Source organism: Paraphaeosphaeria sporulosa, assembly GCF_001642045.1.
Source record: "Paraphaeosphaeria sporulosa strain AP3s5-JAC2a unplaced genomic scaffold CC84scaffold_5, whole genome shotgun sequence".
Classification (NCBI taxonomy): domain Eukaryota; kingdom Fungi; phylum Ascomycota; class Dothideomycetes; order Pleosporales; family Didymosphaeriaceae; genus Paraphaeosphaeria; species Paraphaeosphaeria sporulosa.
In genome coordinates this window covers 951,950-968,751 of record NW_017253364.1, presented here as the reverse complement: position 1 = coordinate 968,751, position 16,802 = coordinate 951,950, and the positions used below count along the sequence as shown (strand labels likewise).

At 52.0% G+C, this 16,802-nt stretch overlaps 7 protein-coding genes across 7 annotated transcripts; 4 read left to right on the top strand and 3 right to left on the bottom strand.

The window, feature by feature from the left end:
- Nucleotides 1–127: 127 nt before the first annotated feature.
- Nucleotides 128–3,798, top strand: CC84DRAFT_1244173 (uncharacterized protein; the record flags this gene model as incomplete). The annotated part of the gene is made up of 8 exons (XM_018184144.1): nt 128–477; nt 805–953; nt 1,016–2,318; nt 2,451–2,531; nt 2,584–3,035; nt 3,104–3,238; nt 3,298–3,546; nt 3,665–3,798. The coding sequence occupies 8 exons, from the start codon at nt 128–130 to the stop codon at nt 3,796–3,798; spliced, it is 2,853 nt and encodes a 950-aa protein (XP_018036074.1).
- A 2,990-nt stretch (nt 3,799–6,788) lies between these two features.
- On the top strand, nt 6,789–7,505 carry CC84DRAFT_1092140 (glutathione S-transferase; the record flags this gene model as incomplete). The annotated part of the gene is made up of 1 exon (XM_018174436.1): nt 6,789–7,505. One exon carries the CDS (start codon nt 6,789–6,791, stop codon nt 7,503–7,505), a length of 717 nt encoding a protein of 238 aa, XP_018036073.1.
- Nucleotides 7,506–9,032: 1,527 nt separating this feature from the next.
- Nucleotides 9,033–11,439, bottom strand: CC84DRAFT_1196059 (uncharacterized protein). Its single transcript, XM_018181435.1, has 2 exons — nt 10,800–11,439; nt 9,033–10,750 (listed from the first exon to the last, which is right to left on the bottom strand). The coding sequence occupies exons 1-2, from the start codon at nt 11,165–11,167 to the stop codon at nt 9,148–9,150; spliced, it is 1,971 nt and encodes a 656-aa protein (XP_018036072.1). The 5' UTR covers nt 11,168–11,439; the 3' UTR covers nt 9,033–9,147.
- A 234-nt stretch (nt 11,440–11,673) lies between these two features.
- CC84DRAFT_1164173 (Ham1-like protein) lies at nt 11,674–13,065 on the top strand. The gene is made up of 6 exons (XM_018178435.1): nt 11,674–11,758; nt 11,821–12,079; nt 12,316–12,432; nt 12,490–12,563; nt 12,617–12,798; nt 12,853–13,065. The coding sequence occupies exons 2-6, from the start codon at nt 12,011–12,013 to the stop codon at nt 12,984–12,986; spliced, it is 576 nt and encodes a 191-aa protein (XP_018036071.1). The 5' UTR covers nt 11,674–11,758; nt 11,821–12,010; the 3' UTR covers nt 12,987–13,065.
- On the bottom strand, nt 12,853–13,903 carry CC84DRAFT_1164172 (P-loop containing nucleoside triphosphate hydrolase protein). The gene is made up of 2 exons (XM_018178434.1): nt 13,545–13,903; nt 12,853–13,447 (listed from the first exon to the last, which is right to left on the bottom strand). Exons 1-2 carry the CDS (start codon nt 13,726–13,728, stop codon nt 13,089–13,091), a joined length of 543 nt encoding a protein of 180 aa, XP_018036070.1. The 5' UTR covers nt 13,729–13,903; the 3' UTR covers nt 12,853–13,088.
- CC84DRAFT_731578 (uncharacterized protein) lies at nt 13,723–14,600 on the top strand. The gene has a single exon (XM_018187211.1). The coding sequence runs from the start codon at nt 13,827–13,829 to the stop codon at nt 14,388–14,390; it is 564 nt and encodes a 187-aa protein (XP_018036069.1). The 5' UTR covers nt 13,723–13,826; the 3' UTR covers nt 14,391–14,600.
- A 183-nt stretch (nt 14,601–14,783) lies between these two features.
- On the bottom strand, nt 14,784–16,473 carry CC84DRAFT_731632 (NAP-domain-containing protein). The gene is made up of 4 exons (XM_018187212.1): nt 16,330–16,473; nt 15,357–16,231; nt 14,991–15,304; nt 14,784–14,935 (listed from the first exon to the last, which is right to left on the bottom strand). Exons 1-4 carry the CDS (start codon nt 16,374–16,376, stop codon nt 14,885–14,887), a joined length of 1,287 nt encoding a protein of 428 aa, XP_018036068.1. The 5' UTR covers nt 16,377–16,473; the 3' UTR covers nt 14,784–14,884.
- Between the last annotated feature and the right edge of the window lie 329 nt (nt 16,474–16,802).

Genomic DNA, 16,802 nt, shown 5'->3' with positions numbered 1-16,802 from the left:
AAGCCTCGCCGTCACGACGTAGTTGTGGGCTGGCGCGTGTGTTCGGGATTGAACGAGGGAACCTTGAAAGTTGTACAGTCACCACCACTCGCAGAATAATCTCGATCCGGATTTCCACGCAAACTCAATGCCTCGGCTCGCACCTGCCGTGTCAGCGCTGGCACGCCAGACCATGAAGACGGCCTTTGACGAATTGGAAAGGACTATCACGCCCGCGGATGCACGCGACTTTCGAACCACTTCCCTCGATGCTGTACGGATGGCAGCCTTGGAACTGGAAAAAAGGATGGAAGCGAAACAAGCGCTGCGAAACATGCGCCGCCTGAAACCACTGCTTGATGGCATGGAGCACTATGCAAAAGTCGTTGACATATTGTGCAATGGAACCCCGTTTTTACCGTGGATATGGGCGCCCATCACCCTGATACTAAGAGTTTCGTCCGAATACATCGAAGCCTTCGAATTATTGATGAAAGGGTAAGTGCTTTCTTGTCGTTTAAATGCAGTATTGAGTCAAAAGTGTGAGTCCTGCATGTCCTCCGCGGGTACTCCAGAGTACTTAAACCTTCGATGAAGCACTGTGGTTGGTAATAAGAACCGGTCTTCAAACTCGGCCAGTCCGGAGTGCTCGTCGATCGTCCGTTTTGAGCTTGGTGGCCATTCTGTTTGCATATCGAGGTTAGACACTCGAGACTGAAAGTCGTAGCGATGGAGAAAGCTAGTTTTGCGACATCTAGGGTTCACTCGAAGGTTTTTGCCAAGTAAGGCACGCGGAGAAACACGCTAACACCGACACGTGACCAGGTACGCCAGAATTGCTTCGAATCTTGGGAGGTTCGAGAGGCTCAGCTCAGAGTTTCTCACAAATCAAGACTTTCAACAAACATTAGCTGTCTACTACGCAGATATTCTGCAATTCCATAAGCACGCCTATATATTTATTCGTCGTAGCGGTAAGACTTCTATTCGGACCTGCAGGTTCCAGTCTGAATTGGACAAAACTGAAAAGCTGCAGGTTGGCGACTTCTTTTCATTACGTCCTGGGGCCGTTTTCAAAGGCGATTTGATAATCTTCTCGAAGACCTCAAAAGACACGGTGAGTTGATTGACTCAGAAGCAAACTCCCATAACATCGTGGAGGCCGGCCGTATGCGCACGGAGATACGACAATGGAGAGAAGAAAGCCTGGATCAAGTCAAACGTGACGAAGAGGAGCGAGCTTCCAGTCACTTCAGATCGGTTCTGTCTTGGCTCAAAATCGATGAATCTGAGCAGCTTTCTATATGTGACTCCATCTTCGACGAAGGCTCAAAATATCCTGGTACATGTTCTTGGGTTACACGCCATACGAAAATACGGTTGTGGCTCCAACAGCAGCAAACCAATCCAGTCGTTTGGTTGCAAGGCAATCCTGGCACGGGCAAGAGTGTTGCCTCCGGCCAGATCGTAAAATTCATTGACAATAACGGTCACGCCCTGGTGTTGCGACACTTTTGCACATACTCGCACGCGGCTTCCACTAAGTACGATAACATTGTGAAGTCTTTACTGACGCAGCTCATTCGTAAGAATGGGGAACTTGTCGCGCATGTCTACCAAGAGTGTATTCTGAGTAAGAAAGCTCCAACCATCACGCTCTTGGAACAGCTTGTAGGGGCACTCTGCGCGAGCACAACCGATGAACCTGGCAAGATGCGATATATATGGATAGTTCTGGATGGTCTGGATGAGTGCGAGCAGAGTAAGCAGTCTCGTCTGCTCACTTTGATGAATCAAATCACGTCAAGATCGGCTTCCGAAGGGAACACAGTATGCAAAGTACTCATATCGAGCAGACCGTCGTCAGCGATCAACAAATATCTCCGGAGGAAGCAAGTCGTTTCACTCTCCGACGAAGCGACGCAGCTATACAAGTCTATCCAGCTGTATGCATCGCAAAGGCTCCTGTCCGCGATTAAACGGCTCCGACAATTGGAAATTGAACACGAAGACATCAGCGAACTGGCCAACAATGTCGCGACCAAAGCCCATGGGATGTTCCTATATGCAAGATTGGTCCTTGACTACGTCACATCGAACATCTTCTACAACCCAGACGAAATCCGAGATTCCATCAACCGACTGCCTCCGAGTTTGACTGAATTCTACCAGACTATACTGGCTCAGATGATCAAGGGCTTGGATGCGCGCTCAGTGGATCGAGTTAAAACTATTCTAAGTTGGGTGTCATTTGCGAAACGACCACTGAAGAAGTTGGAATTGCTTTCGGCGGTAACAGTAGGTCAAGGCAATCCAGAGGTTGATCGCCTTGTCCCATCGTAAGTAAATCACCAGGTCTTTCATGTCTTTGTCGCAAAAGGGAAGTAACCGCCCCCATTGGACTGAAGCATACATAATGTAATTATCCAGCCTGTCTTGACTCACACTAACTTGGGTGCCCGCACCGCTAGGTACATCCTGGACATCTGCGGACCACTCATGGAGGAAAGACGCGACTCGACCTTTGCATTTATACATGTCTCTGTAAAAGAGTAAGCACACCCGGGTTTTCGACTTTCACATCAAAGCTAACACTCTGATTAGATTCCTCTTGTCCGCTCAAGGCCTCCTCTCGGTTTCCGAGCGTACCGCGATACGAGAACACGCCACGGCCACGGTTACTGCCCTTTTAGCTGGCAGAAGAATATTCAGAGAGGACTTCGACGAGCGTTTACGACTGCTTCAGCTTGTGCGAGGCGTGCATGGACTCCATGTTTACGCCACCGAATTCTGGATCGAATATCTTTTGAGCGATGCAGCGCTCTCCAATGGGCCTGATGTCTCCTCTGACCTGTTCGCGCTAGCGTCGCGCCTGGCGCACGAGCTTAGCGCTGGACGCATTGAGTCTCTACCCAAAGAGCTTACAGCCCAACCGTCTGACATTGACGAACGATTACAACTGTTCCAGGAATATCATCCACTCTATGAGCAGATGAAAGCTTCCTTGAATTCGCGATCGCGCAAACGTCTTGAAGTCGAATTGTTCAAACAGCAAGGTGGGTTCTCAATTACCAAGACTGAGCTGTGTACGCGGGTCTAAATCACGGTGCTGATGACACCCAAGACCCTAGATCAGTCACTGATCACTCAAACGCTCTGGACGCCGTATCGTACATGCTACAATCCTATCAGAAGGCCGTAGAACTGCTCTTGAACGAAGAGTCTCACCCTGGCGTGTCTGCCGAGGAGCTGGAAAACTGTAAGACGAGTCAAAATATGCGTAGAAGAAGAGATTGCTGACTACGATCTCACGTTTAGTCAAGAGCCAGTTCAGAGCTTCGGCGTTCACTTGTCGCCTGCGATCCTGTCCGAGAGCAACGCTAGGCTTCGAGAACGATTCTCTGCGACGTGAACACGAGATGACGCATGTAGGAGGTCATCGGTGCTCGGTCGTCAACTGCCAGTACCCTCCTTTCCCGTCGGCAAAATCTTTGAAAAATCACACGGAAAACGTTCATAACCCGGATCGGGCCCCGAAGTCTATACGTCACGTCGGACAGCTGAATGGTCTGATTAGACCTTCATACACTCGAAAGACCGTAACGAAGCAAAATTCGTTGGAACAGAATGCTTCTGGGAGGACATCCTTTGGCGTCCAAAGTGCTGATACTGTACCTGTGGCAAGGATCCAACACGAATATGACCAGGTTGAGAATGGATCCGTCCCATCTTACAGGGTCGAAGACGAGGGTAGCAAGTTCGGAGACCCCACTTGGCCCTCTCCCATCAAAGTCGCCCTTCCAGGAGTTGAAACCTTAGATCCACATTCGACACTCTCTGCCGTTCAGGAACCTGGGCTTTTGGAAATTGCGTTGGATCAAGTATTTGAACAAGAAAGTTCTGATGGTGTTTGGCAGCGATTGGAGGCGACATTGAAATCATTCAGGGACTCGGGAGCCGTATTTTCGCCCCAGATCAGGGCAATGCTGATGCCACCAGGCATTGGTGACCTTTTTAGGAAGAAACTTCTGGGGATGACTCAAAACGACTTCTACGTGGCCCTGATGGATGCTTGTGGAAGAGCTCGCAAGAAAAGGCAAGGCAAAGGAGGGGAAGAAATGGAAGAAGCAAAATCCATATCATTAGCTCACCAGAAAATGCCCGCATATCAGAAAGGAGGGATCTCAGCAACTTTCAGTGGCAAAGAAGAAGCTACACTAACTGTTCAGTCGCCACGGGGTTCTCCAAGTGAATTGCAGCAGCCTCCTAGGGCCACCCAGCAGCAGCCACCTCCAGAGAACAATGACCCCGAGGCATTTGGCCAATTATCCGGGAATCTTTCAATGGGCGGCTTCAGCCCAAAATGGGAATTGGATGAAGCGCATGAACTGGAAGATTTCGACTTTGATTCATTTTTGGACTTTGCTGATGAGAAAGTCGATACGTTGAATGCGAGCCTCTTGTCTGAACCACTGACAAACTTCATCCTCTCTCGCCAGCGCGAAGATCAAGATCGAATCCTCATTGCTCAGCAATTGCTTCGGGAAGATTCAAACATCACTTCCACATTTGATGACGTCCCTTTCGTACTGGGTCCTGGCGATGGAGTTGTTCGACAGGCAGTACCCTCAGATCTCAAGACCTGGCGGCAACTCAAGGCCCTTGTCCAGAGGAACTTCGGTACTTTCCCAAATGGTACTGTCCGGAAGCTGAAAGAGCTGCAAGTCACTCAATTTCTACAATTGATATTGCTGCGATCATCGAAATTAACAGACGCCTCTAAGTCCAGAGAGTCTGGAATTGTTCATCCTCAAGAAGCGGGACATGGCTTCTCGGGTGCGTTCGTCAATGTTGAGTGCGAGGAATGCCTAAAACATCACAAGAAGTGTGATATGTCACGCCCATCCTGTAAGCAGTTCCAGAGCACTATCACCAGACGTTTGAGTACTGTAATCTACTCCAGGGTACTCAATACACAGCCAGATGACCCACAAGCTCCCGAAATAGTACTTTACTCCTCACTAGATCGTATCGTTGACAAGTATTAGGCGCATCATGCCAAGACATGGGTATCCACTGCGAGTACAAAGCACCGAAGGACTGGAATCCTGCTTCGCAATCGACCTTGCGGCTAGACCTATCTTTACATGAGCAGATTTCGCGCGCAGAGTTAGAAGAGATAGCAGCAAGAACAACATTGGACGAGGCGGAAAAGGCAGGATGGTCGCAGTCAACCATCGATCAAGCTCGAAAGCGTCATACAGAGGCCTTGTCTAAATTGAAAAACCTGAGAGAAAGACTTCAAGATTATCAGATGCATCTGATGCTCCTCGAGCAGCAGAACAAGAAACGATTGATTAAGGCTAGAGAAGAACAAGACGCTGTGGCCACAAGAACAGTGACGGACCCATCGAGTCACCTTACAGGTTTCACTCAGAACACGAATCGGCAAGATATCGCTTCCGGCGAGTCGCAACAACAAGCTTCCACTTCGCCAAACTTTGATTTGGAAACTGCAAAATACCAGCATAATAGCAGGATCGACAACTTGTTCGATAGTGGTAACTCTCACGAAGTGAATGAAGTAACAGATGCCCATTTTGAATTCTTCCGCGATTCAGATAAAGAGGAACTCGCCAAATTTTATCCGCGAACTTCCACCGCAGTCCCAAAATACAAGGTAGAAGGGCAACCCATTCCTACCCTTCCTCCACATCTTCGTCAACCGTTGCACCCCAGCAGTGAGCAGAAGCCTCGCAACCTGCGAGCTGCCTGCGATGCCTGCTCCCGTGCCAAAGTCAAGTGCAACAAAGTCAGGCCACGCTGCGGCAGGTGTGAACACATGGATATATTCTGCAGCTACTCGCCCTCGATGAAATTAGGTACACCATTGGCACCTCCACAAATCACCCCGCAGGGGATGAATCAGATACAAAGGTTGCAACCTCATCAGATGCAGCTGGTCCCAGCCGCTTCCGCTCAGATGACGCTTGGCGCTGTTTCTGACCGGACACCACAACAGCAACCGAATATGCGCAACCCTGGCCATGTCCAAGTTACTCCACAGGAAATTCAAGCATTGCGGAGCCGACTAGCACCACAGCAAGCCAACGCCACTGATGACCAGCTTCGCACCTTCATTATGCAATACAAAATAAGGAATAGAACGGGGGAACCTATCGCTCGTTAAGCTCAAGAGGAGGCTGAACAAGAAGGAGGCGCGTTTGTGGTCCCTTCTCCTTTCCATCTTTACACCCAGCTGTCGACTCAGTCAAGTAGCAAGGCACTACAAGACCACCCCATGGAGCGTTTATTTGGAGAGCACATATCCAGTAGTCTAGCTCCGCGAGTTCACAAATCTATTTGATGTCTACTCTTAGAGATAGTCGAACTGACTGTCAACCTGCGAAGAACTGCGAAAGGGAACACCATGGAAACTGTGCAATGCCTCCCGGCGGTCTTACTAGAACTCAGGCCCTCGTATTTGCGAGGTCTTTATCCTGTTTCGGGTGATGTAATGGACAGGGCGTGCACTATTCACGGGAGTCATGCTTTTCTAGGCTAAAAGAAGCGAGCGAAAGCAAATATTTGTGGGGACTGGTCGGCGCAACTGCTAGCTCTTGGCTTAGTCAGTTATACAACTACCAGTGCGTACAAATAACCTGACCGTACTACTGGATCGACTACAAACTGACGGTGTCTAATGCTGGTCTCATCCTCATCTTGGCGGGACAACCTGCAACAACCACTACTACATACTACACTTCGGAATCCCTCCACCCATCGCAAAGAAATCCTCATTTGCAAGGATGTCTCTCAGACCAATCCACCTCTGGGGTAAATTATCCGGTCCCAACCCCGTTAAAGTCCGCATGATCCTCCAAGAGCTCGCCATCCCCTTCTCAGACGACCCTATCGACGACAGCGGTATCAAGCAGCCTGAATATCTAGCCATCAATCCAAATGGTCGTCTCCCAACCATCTACGACCCAAACTTCGATATTACGCTCTGGGAATCTGGCGCTATCGTCGAATACCTTGTCGAGAAATATGACACGGAACGCAAGATTAGTTTTGAGCCGGGCAGCAAGGAAGCATATCACACGAAACAGTGGCTGCACTTCCAGGCCACAGGTCAAGGCCCTTACTATGGTCAACTTGTCTGGTTCAATTTTTTCCATTCGGAGAGGCTTCCTTCGGCGGTGCAGCGGTACGCAGCCGAGGTAAAACGTGTAACGGGTGTGCTGGAAGGCCATTTGAAGAAACAAGCTGAGCTGTTCCCGGGTGGCGATGGGCCGTGGTTAGTAGGCGGGAAGTTCTCATATGCGGACCTGGCGTGGGTTCCATGGCAGGTTGAGATGATGCTCATTGCAGAAAAGGCAGATCTTATTGTTGTTGGGTTTGATGTGGAAGAGTTTGCAGTTGTGAAGGCGTGGATCGAAAGAATGAGATGCCGGGAAGCGATAGGGGGAACGGCGCAGCAGTTTTGGGATCGTCTTGCTGGGAGGCTACCTTTTGAAAAGTGAAAGAACTGTATCTTGTGCGAGTAGGCTGTGCTGTAAGACACAATTTGAATTGAGCAGGCGAGGGGTGTGGGTTGTCGAGGTCTCTTGGGATAACACAGCATATTTGAATTTCTGTGATCCGTGCCATAGTTCATCTACCCATACATCGCCTTGCTGAGATTTTTAGCATCCGTGGACCCTCTTGTGACTATATAAAGAGGCTCCAGCACCCCCACACTTCGCAAGTGCATGATTCCAACGGAATCTACCCTCCCGCATGAAAGAACAAAGATCGCTACTTTCAGACGAGGTTGAGTACTTTGAATTCTCCCAGGATATGCCGAGAGTAGCCTGATTGACCTATGTATCAGGGTTTGAGTCATGGCAGGCTCGGCCGAGCTTAACCGCCGTTGGTCGTACCGGCTAGCCACGCCCAGGCTCGCCCAATGCCGTTGGAAACGATATACGACACGATCCCGACAAACCAGAATTAGCTTGTCGGTAGTATCAGACGAATTTTGATTGAAGAGAGTGCAAACGTGCGTGACTCCCACTGTACAGTGAGGTATTACCCGTGGCAAGCACCTGGGGATGATGCCTACACTCCCTAGTTTTGTGTGATTCTTTTGGGCATGGACAAGTGGAATACTGGGCCGGCGCTATCTTGCGACTACGCATGCTACTAGACAATACGTCGCACGCCTGCTGCATCACGTACATCGAGTTCATCAAGCTGGGCGCCGTCGATGGGCTTGACACCAACGCATTTTCGGCGTCAAATACGATCCTGGCCCACAAATGGCTGATATGGATACCTGGTATCCTAAAAATAGTTCGCATGCAGCGATGGGCTTTAATGAGCCTCGTGCAACAAGGTTTCGACAGAGGATTCCCGCTGGCAACCAACGGTTGTCATCGTAGCCAGGGACGCCGACGAGGCTGCCTGGTGGACATTTTTTATACATGGAATTTAATCAATCCTACTGGGCGATGTCACAAGTGAAGGCTTTATTCGACGGGGGATCTTCGCTGATGGGTCTAAGTTCTCATTAGATGATCCTAGCTCAGCTATCACAGTCGTGTCTTACGATAACAAAGTCTGCCCGAGTGCCTCAATGGGCCCCGATAGATTAAATGAGACATGGCTCTCTTGGTATGCATGCATATTGGGCTTTAGTTGCGATGCCCTAGATTGACCCACTACCCATTACAGTGCTAGATTTGGAAATATTTTACGTTGTCCACACTGAACTTGAGTAAGAAATCTTGCAACTGACATTCGTGAGCTATATCATATTCTGAGTAAACTCAATATCTTTCACGGTACTAGGTTATATATCTCTTGAAACCTCCAAGCCAATCTTGGTCCATTGGTCTCCCAGTTGAGAGTAGTGAGCCTTGCGATACCCCGTGTTAACTTGATGCCCCACACAGCCCCATATCTGTGATTCGATTAAGGTTACCAAGCTGTACTTGGAATATGTATCTAGCTGCAAGATTCGTGAGTGAACGTACATCTAAAGTTGGTCGCTAGTGGTAATGCATTTGATGTAGTTTTCATTGCAGTCTAAGCCAATTGCAGTCTATATGCTACCCCTCTGCGCGAGAGGACATCGCGCAGAGTCCCTCCTCTTCTCTGACCTTTCCATTAGCCACCCAGTATCTACTTTCCCTTCCTCAGCAACCTCTGCTCCGGAAGCCCCTCTCTTCGCCTAATCCTCACCCTCACATCGCCCTTCGGAATCTTGACGCTTGCACCATCAACAGCTCTAGGCACTACCCACCGCCCAACCTTCTTCTGCACACCACTCTGGGCCGCTGACTGAGCCTTGCCATCCACAGGCCCCATAGCCGCCGCCTGCGCCTCCTGCATGTGATCCATGAAGCTCTTCTTCGGCGCGGGCGCTATCTCCCAGAGTTGAAGAATGCCTGCAACGAAAGCGATGAGCAGGGAGGTTGTGAGAGACTCTTGGGGGTCAGAGTGCGAGGTGATGGAGAGCGGGGGCGCGGTGTGGTAGAAGCGGTCGGGGCGGTATTCTGCTGGTGCGATAAAGTGTGCGGCAGATGTATTGATGAGGCTTTGAGAGAGGCCGATGGCGATGTACGATCCGGCATCGAGTTCCCACTTCTCCTGGACACCAGGCCGTATGCTTTCCACTTCCGTGAGTGTAATGGGCTTGTTGGTTTTGAGAGTCGTAATAGGGGCTTTGTAGAGGCGTCTTGCTTCGTTGATCGCTGAACGTAGATGCGGGAACGAGGTCGGGGAGACAAGGCGTGGGAGGCCGGAGAATGATATTGCCGGCGGTGCTGGAAAAGCAGGGTGTATCGATGGCGGCTGCGTTGCTAGGGCCCAGATCTGCGTTTCTTTGCGGATTTCGTCGATCAATGTGTCCGCTTTGTGGGTTTTTGGCTGCGCTGCTACCGAAGTGTGAAGGTGCAGCAAGGTCCAGAACGCTAGGGGTACCACTTCCGACACGAGGGCATGAAGTAATTGTATAGTGATGGCTGCGCGCGCTTCCAGTGGGATGTCATTCTTCGAGAAGAACTCATTCATCCTTGTCAGCGGAGTGGGTGTTTCAGCGTCAGTCTCCTCGCCACTCATACTCTCGTCGTCATCCGGTACTCTCTTTTTCGGATTGTCTAAGTCGTAGAAGAATTGTACAAACTTCTGAAACAATCTCTTCTTCGCTAGCATTGCTCCAGGTAATCCAGGTTTCGGAAACAGCCGTGGTAGTCCCAGCGCAAGCGCATAGTAACATTCTGTGACTGTAGAGAGGTCTGAAGCCAGCAACTCGTATGATTCTGGGAATTGAGCTCCTGTAATCGGTGCAACGATTGCACTGCAAAAGTATTCGTTGATCAGTGTGAAAAAATCACACTCTGCTTCGATAGTGCCATCGGTGAGCTCCAGGTTGGCGACTCGCTCCCAGGGCAACTGATCCACGATCGAGGTATTGAAGGTCACCAAATCTGGAAGAGAATCCGAAAGGACCGACAGAGATGCAGAGATCAACTTCTCCGCCGTCTGAGCTTTGAAAATGTTGTCGTCCAAAGCATCTTTTAACTTGGGTCGCAAATCGTGGTATCCCATCTCCGTGTCATTAGGTAAATTGAATGCATTCCGCAACACCGACCACTCCGTGATATCAAGTTTGTCAAGTCCGGTTGGATCCTTCTGAACTTGCTCAAGTAGTGCAGGTGACAGAACAACGTTGTGTTTTGCGCCTCCAATGTTGAATGCAACGACAGGCGCAAGTGCCGAATCCCTGAGAGCTTGTTAGCACCGAGTTCAACTTGCTGAGGAGTTCGACATACCTGACTTTCTTCAACCATCCCTCTCCCCCAAACACAACACTCCCCCAATGTCTCACCTGGGGAATCCAGTATGGAATCTGTTGTACCCGCCTCGTCCCGCCATTTTGATACGAATTCCAATTCTTGCCGGAAAGAATCCTAGTAGGCAACGTCGCTGCGATCAATCCAACGAAAACTTGAAGAGCAATTTCCTTCACACTTTTATCTTTACCAATGAATTCGAATAACCTGCTGTCAAATCCGTAGTAGCGAGCGAAAACGAGAAGAAACGGACTGCTGAGTAGCAAATAGCACAGCGGCAGAAACAGCGTCCTTATAACGCTGTTCGAGGCATACACGCCCAGGAATAGCCCCTTGAGCGACCCCATGTTGTCGTCGAAATTGGCGGTCTGTTAAGCCCCTCTGGTTGCTCTCGCCGAAGCGGTAGCTTCACAGCCTGCTCAGCTGCAGCGACGATGTCGGCGAGCGGTACCCAGTACCTGGAGCCAAGACCAGCCCTGCCGTTTCTACAACGCTCGCGCACGGGTGACGTATGAGCGTTTGGGATTCAGACTAGGTCTCTGCTGCAGCCCTGTGGTGTTCGAGACCTCAGCGGTGCCTACAGACTGTGTGAAACGGCGAGGTATAGAGATGACAGCGGCTGACGAAGGGCACAGTAGCATTCGCGAAGGGCGCTAGAAGCGCCGGGTGTCGCGTAAATATCCAGATGGGGCCTAGCTCAGCCCTGAAATGGCGGCATAAGATAGCTGTCACAGAGTACCTTGAGAAGACTTGAACTGGGCATTATTCAGCTCCGCAGCCGCAGTTGCAACCTCAGCCATACTAGTCCTTCGCAGCAGCCAATCACACTTGTCTCGCAGTCCACAGCGCAGCCCTTCCCATCTGCAAGGCTGCTAATTCCGCTGCACCAAAGACTCATTGCCTTCATTACCAAACCGCGGAAATCGCTACTCCACCCGGTATATCTCGTCTGGAAAACCATTGACATGAACACATCAAGACTTACATCATCATCCAACAGCGCGCAGATTCAATTCCCCGGCCTCCCTGTCGACTCTCAGTCTCAAGAGGAAACCGCGAAACCCCGCCTAGAAAGCTTTCCGCAGCCCGCAATCCCAGCACAGGAAGAACTCCACCACCGCCTGCAGCAGCACCCCTACCAGTCCAGTAATCGCCGTCAAGTACAGCCCGCCCGCAGCAAGATCAGCACCATGGGCTCCCGCGCGGCAGTGCCCAAGCACCTGAACTTCATCACCGGCAACAAGAACAAGCTCGCCGAGGTACGTGCATTCTGACTTCCCCACGTGGTAGTGTGCCTGCATGTAGGGCTCGTATTCGGCCTGCTCCGAGCACGATGGCGCAGCTGGGACGACGTTGGCAGGGGCGCGGCGTGAGATTTGAGGCTCTGCTGCACGCCGACTGTCGCTCGGGACCGCCGCGGGTCACGCCATGTGCGCAGGGTTGGCACGGGAGAAATTTCCGCGAGGCCTTACGGCTAATTGTGCATGGCATGCAGGTCCAAGCTATCCTTGAAGGCGTCATCGAGCTGAGGAATCAGAATGTCGACTTGGTAGAGATCCAGGGTACGGTGGAGGAAGTCACACTAGACAAGGCCCGGCGAGCAGCAGATGCAGTACGTGATTTCTTTGATTCGTTCGCTTCCGTTGCATCGCTGACTAGGTATCTATAGATCAATGGTCCCGTGCTTGTGGAAGACACATGTCTCTGCTTCAAAGCTATGAACGACCTCCCAGGACCTTACATGTAAGTCTTCCTCTTGTCCAGTCAGGAACACCTCATCTGACCACATCCTCCAGCAAATGGTTCATGCTCGCCCTTGGCCCCGCGAAATTACACCACATGCTCGATGGCTTCGACGACAAGTCGGCACAAGCCGTGTGCACGTTTGCGTACTGCGAGGGCCCGGGCCACGAACCGGTGCTTTTCCAGGGCAGAACGGACGGGAAGCTGGTTGCCAGCAGAGGTCCTACGGTCTTCGGTAAGTGGCTGTCTCTTCCTGCAAAACCCGCGGCAGGTGCTAACGAGAGGGAAGGCTGGGACTCGTGCTTCGAGTACGAAGGCACAACGTACGCGGAGATGGACAAGAGCGAGAAGAACAAGATCTCGCACCGCGGGAAAGCGCTGGACAAGCTCAAAGTGTGGCTCGCGAGCAAGGTCGACGCGTAGTGCCCACACCCAGCTCCTGTACCATACCATACCCCCAATCAAAGAAAACCAAATCCAACTCACCATCCACCGCACCCACTCACGCAATCCCTGATATCATCCTCACTCTTCGCTCTTGCCCTCATTGTCCTTCCTCCACTGCTCCACCCACTGCTCAATCCTCTCCACATTCCCATCAACATCCCCGTCGCCACTACTCTGCAACTCCACCACAATCTCCTCCTTGTAGCTCTCCCGCGCCTCATCCAGTAACACCTGCATAATCTCCGAATCCATGTTCTCCTCGAGCTTCTTCCCCTTGTACCCGCGGGCCGTGAGCCGGTCGTATAGCACAGTGCTATCGCAACGCAGCACGATGACGAGGTCGATCCAGCGCTCGGGGAACAGCTCGCAGGCGTGCCAGTCGAGGATGTTGCCGCCTTTTTCGGAGATGCCTGTCGCTTCGAGGTGGTCTAGGAGCTGTGTCGCGCTGTCAGATTATGGACATCCATCGAGTACATCAGATGCGCCAAAAAAAAAAAAGGTGTGGGAAGAATGGGCGAGAGCGGCAAAGTACCTTATCCTCATCGACAACCCAACTCCCCAGCTCCTCGTCCCGCCCCTCGTGGAACCCCTCATCCTTGACTATCTGATTCACGCTGACATGCGTAAACCCCAGATTCCGCGCCAGCTGCTCGGCATGCGTCGTCTTGCCCACGCCCGGGGTGCCCGTAATCACGATGTTCGGGTTCTGGCGCGCCATGTTTATCTCGCTTTTGTAAGTTTTATTTTTTCAGGCGGCGGTCGTGCAGCTGGTTGGAGATTTGGTTGCTTGTCGCTCGTCGCGTGGAATTGGAGAGGATGTCGATATCGGTATGGGGTCAGGTGGTAGTTTATGGTTTGTGCTCAGTGTCCCCGTCGACGTACGCCTGCGCTGCGCATGCCATGCCAGCCAAAAATTTCCAGGCCGAGTTTCATCCGCCGAGGCAGCGGGCGCCCCGCCAACCCCGCACTAAGCCGCTTCCAGCGACCGGCAGACACTGCATCACGGCGTGGACCACGGTACGATACGAGACCCTGGCACACCCTGCTTCGCGAAGTCAACCAGCGGTACGATCGCGTCGTGTCGGATACGAGGCAATCTTTGGCTGCATTCGAATTGCTATATTGCATCAAGTGAGCTGGTTGCGTCTTGAGCGAGTCTTCGCAGAATCCAAGCTGGATGCTCTCCTACACGCTTTCAATATACACATACCTTCATCACGGCACTCCACGAACCCTACGTATCAGAAACACCATGGCTATCAACGCACAGATAATATTAAGGGTAGCTACCATGATCGTATCGAATTCGCAACGCAACCGTCTAAAACTGCTCTTTCCCCAACCATGCCTGAACCTAAACTTTTTGCAGAAACAGATTAAAACCACAACCAAAAGAAAAACGGACGCATCATAACGCAACGCCAAAACCGGATACATTTCGTTCGAAGACACAAAGCTAGCGCGATCTATGCCTACAGAGTTAGAGTTCCGAGAGAACCAGAACCTTGCCCAACCCCCGAAGAGAGAAGTAGCGTGCGAACAACACGCGTACAGCATAGCATGCACAGTGGAGCCCCCGCGCCTGAGTAACTACCCGAGCAAGCTGCCACCGGTGCGGGTACCTCATAAGGCAGGGAGAAATTAAGCCGGGTGGAAACGCAGACAGTGCCATGAGCGAAGCAATGAAGGAGGACCGGGGTAGAATGTGGTAGAGATGTGATGAGGGGCGGGTAGATGATCCAAGTGCAAGAAAGCCACAAGCTTCACCTTATGACCGCCGTGTAGCCACCAGGCGTAACATGATGCCGGCATCTGAGTTGAAAGAGGAAGCCATTGTCAGATATCCGTCGAAGGTCGAACCGTATGCAGAACGTTTAGCTCTGTTTGCACTCGGCAGCCTCTTGCTTGGGTTTTGTGCCGTCGTCCTGGATTTTCAATTAGCAGCTGATAACATGGCGCTCAATAAGGGCATCGACGCACCTCTTCGTCTGACTCGTCATCCTCATCCCGATCGCTCTGGTCGTCATCGTCGTCCTCATCATCTTCGTCCTCGAACTCGCCCTCATCAAAGTCCTCCAAGTTCTCATACTGGAGAGCCTCGCCAGTGAACCAGTCGATGGCACGGGGGATGAGCTTCTCCTTGATGTCCTCACCGAGCTGGTAGTCAAGTTCTAGGCGCTCCTCAATGTCAGAGGAAGCGTCGTCGTCGTCCTGCGGTGGGCTAGGCGGCTCGAAGAAGTTGAAGAATGACTCTGTTGGTACAGTCTTCTTAACCACACGGGTCTGCTTTGTGTCTGGTCATCTGTTAGCGATCAAGTCTTGCTGAGAAGCTGAAGCTACACTTACTCTTGTTACGCTGCTTCTTGCTCTCGACGCGGACGGTGAGGTCCTTTCCGGCCTTCCAATCAACTTTCTCGCCCTCAGCGTGGTCATAGATGAAGTCTCCACCGTAGCCGTTCTCCTCCTGATAGAAGTAGGTCTTAGTGATAGTCTTGTTGGTGAAGTACTCGTTCTCCTCAAACTCAAAAATCAGACGGAAGCCTGGGCGGTCAAGGTACTCCATGCGGATGTCGGTAAGATGCTTCAAAGCGCCCTCATCTCTGTCGGTGATCATCTCGGCAAGCGAGATCTGGTTCTTCATGGCGCTCAGCCAGAACTCTGGGATACCCTTGACATCCTTGCCCTCATCCTTGTTGACCTCCTCCTCGGGCACGTCGTCCTCCTCGTCATCGTCGTCCTTTTTCTCGCCGACTGTGACCTGCTCCTCAGTGGGCTCGGTCTGGCCGTTGATGATCTTGGCACGGGACTGGTACAGCGGTGTGAACTTGGCAAAGTACTTCTTCTCCAGTTGCAGGACCTCCTCCTGGAACTCAGCCTCGAGCTTGGAGTGCTCCTTTTGGATGCCCTTCAAGCCAGCGACGCGGCGGCGCACGGAGCCAGGGAGGGACTCGATGTAACCACTTGACCGGCCGACGAGGGAGCCGAGCTTTGCCTGCATAAGGGAAGCGAGGGCGGGATTTGCGGCGAAGAGGCCGGCGGCTTGACGCTCAAGGTCCTCTGTGGGCAGAAAATTAGAATTGGCGGTCAAGCTCGTCACGGCCGGCGGGGACGAGGGGCAGCGCGGAGAAATCGAAAACTTACCCTCCTTGATGCTGTCGACGCCGGGCTGCTGTGCGCGCGACGAGATCGGGGCCGCATTCAGAGGCGTGTTCTGCGGCGTCCTGGTGGCAGCATGGTCAGCGAACGGCACGTCTACTGTGTTTGTGGCGGACATGGTTGCGGCTCCAGAAGGCACGTCGGGGGCGGGGAGGAGACTTACGGCGCGGTCATGTTCTCGAGCTTCTTGTTGCGGATCGGCTCAGACATGATGGCGGGTGTATGCGGGCGATGTGTTGGGAGGGTGTGTTGAGAAGTGCGGTTGCTGTTGGTGAGAATTATGGCTTCGAGCGCAGAAAGTAACTAGTCTTGCCCGCCCCTCTTCTGGCACGGCTTTACTCGCTTAGTCCTAGCCCCGCAAGCCGTGATGTAAACCAACTGAAGGGTGTTGCCCCAGGACACGCGTTATAGCGCCGACTCAACCAGGTCAACAGTGCACGCTCGGCGGCAGGCGCGCTGGTCGTGGGCGTGGCTGGGGCGTGTGCGCAGGACGCGCTTTACAACAGGGAACGAAGAAGTCGTGCCGTCGATGTACTGGCGCAGCAGGAAGACGATGAGCCGACGACTCGCCTTTACACGGGCAGCCGGCTGCGATAAAGACGAGTTCTCGCGGCGCATTGCGGCTCCCACGTGTAT

What these genes read in the sequence shown, in the direction of transcription:
- CC84DRAFT_1196059 (XM_018181435.1), bottom strand. Translation starts at nt 11,167, where the DNA reads ATGGGGTCGCTCAAGGGGCTATTCCTGGGCGTGTATGCCTCGAACAGC. An exon ending in GGATGGTTGAAGAAAGTCAG is followed by an intron (nt 10,751 to 10,799) that starts GTATGTCGAACT and finishes ACAAGCTCTCAG; the next exon opens with GGATTCGGCACTTGCGCCTG.
- CC84DRAFT_1164173 (XM_018178435.1), top strand. Translation starts at nt 12,011, where the DNA reads ATGGGCTCCCGCGCGGCAGTGCCCAAGCACCTGAACTTCATCACCGGC. An exon ending in ACAAGAACAAGCTCGCCGAG is followed by an intron (nt 12,080 to 12,315) that starts GTACGTGCATTC and finishes CATGGCATGCAG; the next exon opens with GTCCAAGCTATCCTTGAAGG. An exon ending in CCCGGCGAGCAGCAGATGCA is followed by an intron (nt 12,433 to 12,489) that starts GTACGTGATTTC and finishes AGGTATCTATAG; the next exon opens with ATCAATGGTCCCGTGCTTGT.
- CC84DRAFT_1164172 (XM_018178434.1), bottom strand. Translation starts at nt 13,728, where the DNA reads ATGGCGCGCCAGAACCCGAACATCGTGATTACGGGCACCCCGGGCGTG. An exon ending in TTGGGTTGTCGATGAGGATA is followed by an intron (nt 13,448 to 13,544) that starts AGGTACTTTGCC and finishes ACAGCGCGACAC; the next exon opens with AGCTCCTAGACCACCTCGAA.
- CC84DRAFT_731578 (XM_018187211.1), top strand. Translation starts at nt 13,827, where the DNA reads ATGTCGATATCGGTATGGGGTCAGGTGGTAGTTTATGGTTTGTGCTCA.
- CC84DRAFT_731632 (XM_018187212.1), bottom strand. Translation starts at nt 16,376, where the DNA reads ATGTCTGAGCCGATCCGCAACAAGAAGCTCGAGAACATGACCGCGCC. An exon ending in CTCGAGAACATGACCGCGCC is followed by an intron (nt 16,232 to 16,329) that starts GTAAGTCTCCTC and finishes TGCTGCCACCAG; the next exon opens with GACGCCGCAGAACACGCCTC. An exon ending in CAAGAAGCAGCGTAACAAGA is followed by an intron (nt 15,305 to 15,356) that starts GTAAGTGTAGCT and finishes ACAGATGACCAG; the next exon opens with ACACAAAGCAGACCCGTGTG.